At 44.6% G+C, this 6,000-nt stretch overlaps 1 protein-coding gene across 1 annotated transcript in view; it reads right to left on the reverse strand.

Moving 5' to 3' along the window:
- The window catches only part of GALM (galactose mutarotase), a 51,291-nt gene extending 45,613 nt beyond the window's left edge, over positions 1-5,678 (reverse strand). The window contains exon 1 of the mRNA XM_080814583.1: positions 5,303-5,678. Within this exon, the coding sequence (XP_080670709.1) occupies positions 5,303-5,492 (190 nt within the window). The 5' untranslated portion in view covers positions 5,493-5,678. The remainder of the gene's footprint in view (positions 1-5,302) is intronic.
- Between the last annotated feature and the right edge of the window lie 322 nt (positions 5,679-6,000).

Genomic DNA, 6,000 nt, shown 5'->3' on the forward strand with positions numbered 1-6,000 from the left:
AGCCGAAGGCAGACACTTAGCCAACTTTATTTTTTAGAGCAGTTTTACGTCTACTGCAAAATTGAGCTGATTCCCCATATATCCCCTGTACAGGTTCCCCCACTGTCCCCACACAGGGATGGATAGCCTCTCCCATTACAAACACCCCCCATCAGAGAGACACATTTCTAATCACTGATGAACCCACATCAGACTATCATTATCACCCAAAGCCCCTAGTTCAACAGGAGGGCTCGCTCTTGGTGTTGTACATTCTGTGGGTTTGGACAAATGAATAATGATACCTATTCATCATTATAATATGATACAGAGTATTTTCACTGTCTTAAATATCTTCTGTGCTCAGCCTATTCATCCCTCCCATCCCTGTAGCCCCTGGGAACCACAGATCCTTTGACTGTCTCCATAAATTTGCCTTTTTCAGAATGTCATAGTTGGAATTGGATAATATGTAGCCCTCTCAGATAGGCTTCTTTCATTTAGTAATATGCGTTTTAGTGTCTTTTCATGGCTTGATAGCTCATTTCTTTTTAGCACTGAATAATATCCCATTGTCTGGATGGACCACAGTTTATTTGTTCATTCACCTACTAAAGGACATCTTGGTCCCTTGTCTTGGCAATTATGAATAAAGTTGCTATAAACACCTTTGTGCAGGGTTTTGTGTGGACATAAGTCTTTAACTTCTTTGAGTAACAACCAAGAAGCGTGACTGCTTGATCCTATGGTTAGAGTACATTTCATTTAATTTTGTAAGAAACAATCAAACTATCTCCCAAAGTGGCAGTGCCGTTTTGCATTCCCACTAGCACTGACTGAGATTTCCAGCCGCCCCACATCCTCACCAGCATTTGGTGTTGTCAGTGTTCTGGATTTTGGCCATTCTGGTAGCCCTCATTATTATTTTAATCTGCATTTCCCTGATGATGCATAATGTGGACCATTCATCTGCTTTTCAGGAGCTCAAAAAGATAAAGAAAAGCAGAATTTTTGTTCAAAATTGTTCAGCTGTATCTATTTTTATGTATATTTATATTTATAAATATTATATTTGTATTTATATAGATAGATTACTATCTACCTTGATCCATTCAACAAATGTACACAGGGCCCCAATCTCTGCCAGTCACACACTTGGCTCTGGAGACAATGACAAATCCAAAAGCAATGCTGCTCCTTCATGGGCTTGAAGAATTCCCTCAGAAGGCACCACTCTCTGGCCACAGTAAACAGCCCACGGAGATGAGAAGCACTAGTCAGTCCTTGGTTTAGCGGAAGAGTTTTCAATGACTGAACCATAAGGGCAGCAGAAACCACTGTTCCCAACTGTCTCCAAACAATTGTTTAGAACAAACGGATTTTATACGATCTTCATATGTTACTAAGTTTTATATCAAATCAGAATTATAGAAAGTGACAGTCCTCAAATTCTAAATAGGACATGACTAAAAAGCTTGTTTTGAAATGCAGAAAATACTGTTTTCCATGCAAAAAGGGCCAAGTTTCTAGGTCAAGCCCCAAACGATGATTTATTTATTCAAGCCCATTGCTGATGTGGGATAAAGGGTAGAGGAAAAGTCTGTCCCTTTTCCTGGGCAAAGGACTGGCCAGAATATATTAGTGGATCTTTCCATTCCTCGAACATCCCAAGGCCCCCAGCTGTGCTATCCACCTCCTACAGCCCAAATTTCAGCCAGAGTGCCCTACAGTCCGGAAGAAAAGTGCCCACTAATCCCAGTTCGAAGCTTCCACAACCTGAATGCCTTCCCTTTGGCTTTCGGAGGAAAACAGACATTATTTTAATTGACAAGCACTTTAATCGCCCCCAATATTTAATGTAGTTTCAAATGGCTGCTGGTTGGCTACATGGATCTTCATGCCCTTTTTTCAGTGTTAACTCAGTGAAGTTAAAAGTTCAAGTGATGTGAGGGAAGATCTGTGGAGGCAAGGGAAGGAAAAGAGATAAAAACTACTGATCATTCACTATAGACACTATCACAGCTGGTAGCACATTTAATCATCATTATCTGCTAATTCAGGCGAGGAAGTAAGCCTGGGGAGGTTAAATAACTTGCTTAGGTTCCACAGCTTTAAGGGACAAAGCAGGGATTTAAACGGGGAATCCTCAGTGTTCCTCTAAGGGCATCTGCAACACTATACCGCAGCCTCTGAATGCCTTTCCCTCCACGCCCCTATGAACTGTGGTTTTCTAAAAGCACAAAGTCCGTTTTTTTCTATGTTTTTCCATATTGGCTCTCATGGCAGTAATAGCGGGGTATTTGGTAGTAACTGGGGGGAAGATAAAGAGGCAGAACGGGCAGTGATTGAACGGGTAGGCTGTTTATTACCTGGGGCTCATAGGCAAATACTCTCATCACAGGTTTTGAAAGAAGTCATAATGACTGTAGGTGGGACATGATGATGAAAAGCATTTTTAAGTATTTTAAGTACAAAAAATGGCAGAACAATTCATGGGAGGCATTACTGATTTTTCTAGGCTGTAACCAGAAGATCATATGATCTACCTCTTTAGAATTCTACAGAAGAAAAATCTAATTTTCCCAGGGAGAAATGGAACCATTCTGACCTCCGGTCATGGCCATGATCCAAGCAGTTTATATAAGCTATCTGGGAAACTGGAGAGAGCTCACATCTAACCTGGCAGTTAGGAAAGGACCATGTCTCATGGAATTATCCATGCTTAGCTCCTCCCTGTGGCTCAAAACATTTTGGGGACACAGTAATGTCCAGATAACCCCCTATTCTGTCATATTCCGTCATGTCCTGTGGCTTTAAATGACTTGGTTTTGCTCATACAATACATATTCAGATACTCGAAAAGAATATGCAGTGAAAATAAAGTCTCCTTCTTAACCCTGGACCCCAGCTACCCAGTCTTTCTCTTAAAGACAATCACTGTTAGCTATTTCTTTTTTAAGATTTTTTTTTTCTTTAAGTAATTTCTACACCCGAAGAGGGGCTCAAACTCATAGCCCCCAGATCAAGGGCCATACTCTCCACCAACTGAGCCGGCCAGGTGCCCCCTTTCGGCAGTTTCTTAACATGGGTTTCAATACACAAGAATTGATCAAAATAGTAGCAGAGCACCATTTCACACTATTCTAACCAAGACGAGTATGCTTCCTGTTATGACATATATGAAGTCTTCTTTTATCTTTAGCAATACTGAAAGAATCGACAAAAAAACCTGAAAGACAGGGCTGTAAAAAGGGAACAAAGGGCCATCTGCAATAACCACGAAGATGGCTGCACATATTGGAAAGCACTAATTGATATTTGGAGGGCTTTTTTCCAGCTTCTCCTCTTCTAAAAATAGCGTGCTTTCCTTTTAAAATCAATAATTCAATTATCTAAATTATAGCATAGGAATGAGGATGTCTATCTCAACCCAGCACCCAGAATATTGTAGACGCTCTGATTCAACCTTTTTGGGAAGGCTGTGATGTATCCTAATAAGAAAAATGCTATTTAAGGATCTCAAGACAGGTTACTAACGTGGAGGGCAATACAGGACAAGCTAGATCACTATAATCTGAGGGGATCTGGTTTTTTTCTCCCTTTTCAGAACATGTATGTAGGGATAATACTTTCTCTAGCCTGGTTGCCACAGGAGTCCTAGACTCAGAGATGACTCCACTGTATGGATGCCCTCACAAAACACTTCCACGCCCATGAAAACACTGCTGATTCCCAGGCATCATGTCAAGACACAAGGTTCATAAGAATTCCACGGATGCTTTGTCTTTTAAGATCCGCATGACTCTTGTATCAGAACTAAAACAGGTAAGGAGTGAGGGTAGGTGAATGTGTGTGTGTGTAGAGGTACAAAGGGAGGGCCGCTATCTCCTGAATGGTGATAAGGCAGAGATGTAAGAAATGATAAAAGCAGAGGTTGACCACTTAGCATCTCCAAAGCTTTGCAGGCTCTGAAATTCCAGGCCCGCCGTCAAATTCTTCGACTCCACTGGGCAATTTTGCGTCAAATTCTTCGACTCCACTGGGCAATTTTGCATCAGCCAAGCAATCTCTTTGTGATTCTGCGTCAGCCTAGAAAATAGCTATGCTACTAACACAGAGAGAGAGGTGACTCAGCAAAATGATTCTAAAGACTCCTCTTTTGTCACTTGTCAACCCTCATGCCTTCTGACTCTGAAGGCAGAAGATGTGAACCCCCATCAGAGAAAAACCAAGACCCAGAGTTTTCTGTTAACTTCTAACCATGAGCCATGTTACATATCTAAAGAACCAAGCAGACAGAAAGACACACCTAAAGGAAAACCTCAAACCTCCTCTCTAGTTTTTGTGCACGCCCCTTCCACCGAGCAAAGGGCATTTATCGTCAAGCAGTTTCTCTTTGCCAGCTTTATTTCAGAACTTATCTCCTGTCTAGCTACACGGTAGTGACAAGAGATAGCACTGCATCCATTCTCCTTTGCTGAGATCAAACTGCAGCTGTCAACATTCATGAATCCGATTATTTGGCTAATGTCTATCTCTCCAGCTAAAGGGCAAGCTCGGTGACAGTGAGGACCTTGTCTGTCTCACTGAGTGAGATAACTGAGTGAACCGTTTTGAAATGCATGGATTCGTACATGATCCTAACTGCCCACGGGTTCCACTGAAAGTTCATCCTAGTTGGGAGACCTCATTGCTAGACAATGAGTCCATCTTCCACTTTCCACTCAGTACCTGGTTAGTGAGCAGTGCCAGAACGCTGGGCCCTAGTTATCCCAGGCCAAGTCTGTTAAACTGTGGGCACCCACGGAGCCATGTTGGTGCATCTCTCAGATGACCAGGCCTCAGAGCGGATCTGATGAAGGAGAAAGGAAGTGGAAGAGGGCGGTCTTGGATTGTCCCTCTACATCAGAACACGAGCGAAGAACTGGGAGCCACACCGCCTCTTAGCCAGCTTTTCCCTTTCTTGCCCTCAACAGACCTGACACTTCAAAGACGGCTCCTGGGTTGCTGGGGGTTTCATCTTACCCTCAACTATTCTAAATTAATTAGAGCAAAGCCTAAATGGATAACCAGAGGCCAAGTCCTTTAACGGTTCCCATTCATTAGTCTTTTCCCGGGCACTGGATGGAAGCACAGAGTTGGCTGACTGCTAGCACTCCTGACGGCAACATGCTCCGGGACTTCCTCCGGGTCCCGGTCGCCAGCAGCCCGATCGATCGGGGGCTGGGGGAGGTGGGGACTGGGGGAGGTGGGGGGAGGAGCTTGTACGGGAGAGCTCGGGGTCTGGGGCCGCCCGGGCAGCCCGGGTCAGAGTTCAACCCACCTTCCAACTCTGCAAAGCCGAGCACCACATCTGACGCCCTGCCCTGCCTGTCTTTGACCTCCAGGGCCGTAATGGTGCAGCCCCAGGAGATGATGTCCACTTTCAGCAGGTCTGACTGCAGCTGGAACTTCTCCACTGTCCCTGCCCCTGAGGGCAGGTCTCCAAACACGGCTCTAGTCACGGAAGCCATGGGGAAAGCCGGGGGCGTGCAGCGGCTCCCAATCCTCGGAACTCCAGCCTCCAGAGCTGGAGCGGGACTTTACTGGAGAAGAGGCGGGACCCGGCTCAGACTCCTCCCCTTCCTTGCCTAGATTTAGAGAGTGACCACTCCTGCAAAAAATATCCTCTGGCGACTTTCTAAATCTTTCCTTTGCCTGAGGGTGACAGGAAGGCAAAACTTCCAGACTGGCTTTTCCTTTGCTAACTCTGGCTGCAGTGCATGTCGGGAGTGGTAGTCTTTGGAAGGCGAACTTGCATTTTGGGGTGTGTAGTCTCTCTTAACCCAAATCCTGAAATCTGTAGGATTCTACCCCTACCCCCTCTCTGGTGGGGGGAGGGGGGTGTCTCAAACTGGCAGTGAGCAAACTCTCATTAATGTTGGTGGCAGAATTTCAGAGAAAATTCTGGAAAATTCAGAGAGTAGAATTAGAGACAGACGAATGTTGCGGGGAAGGGGGTTAACTCTGGTTTTAAATGAA

This window comes from Martes martes (genome assembly GCF_963455335.1).
Source record: "Martes martes genome assembly, chromosome: 9".
NCBI lineage: Eukaryota > Metazoa > Chordata > Mammalia > Carnivora > Mustelidae > Martes > Martes martes.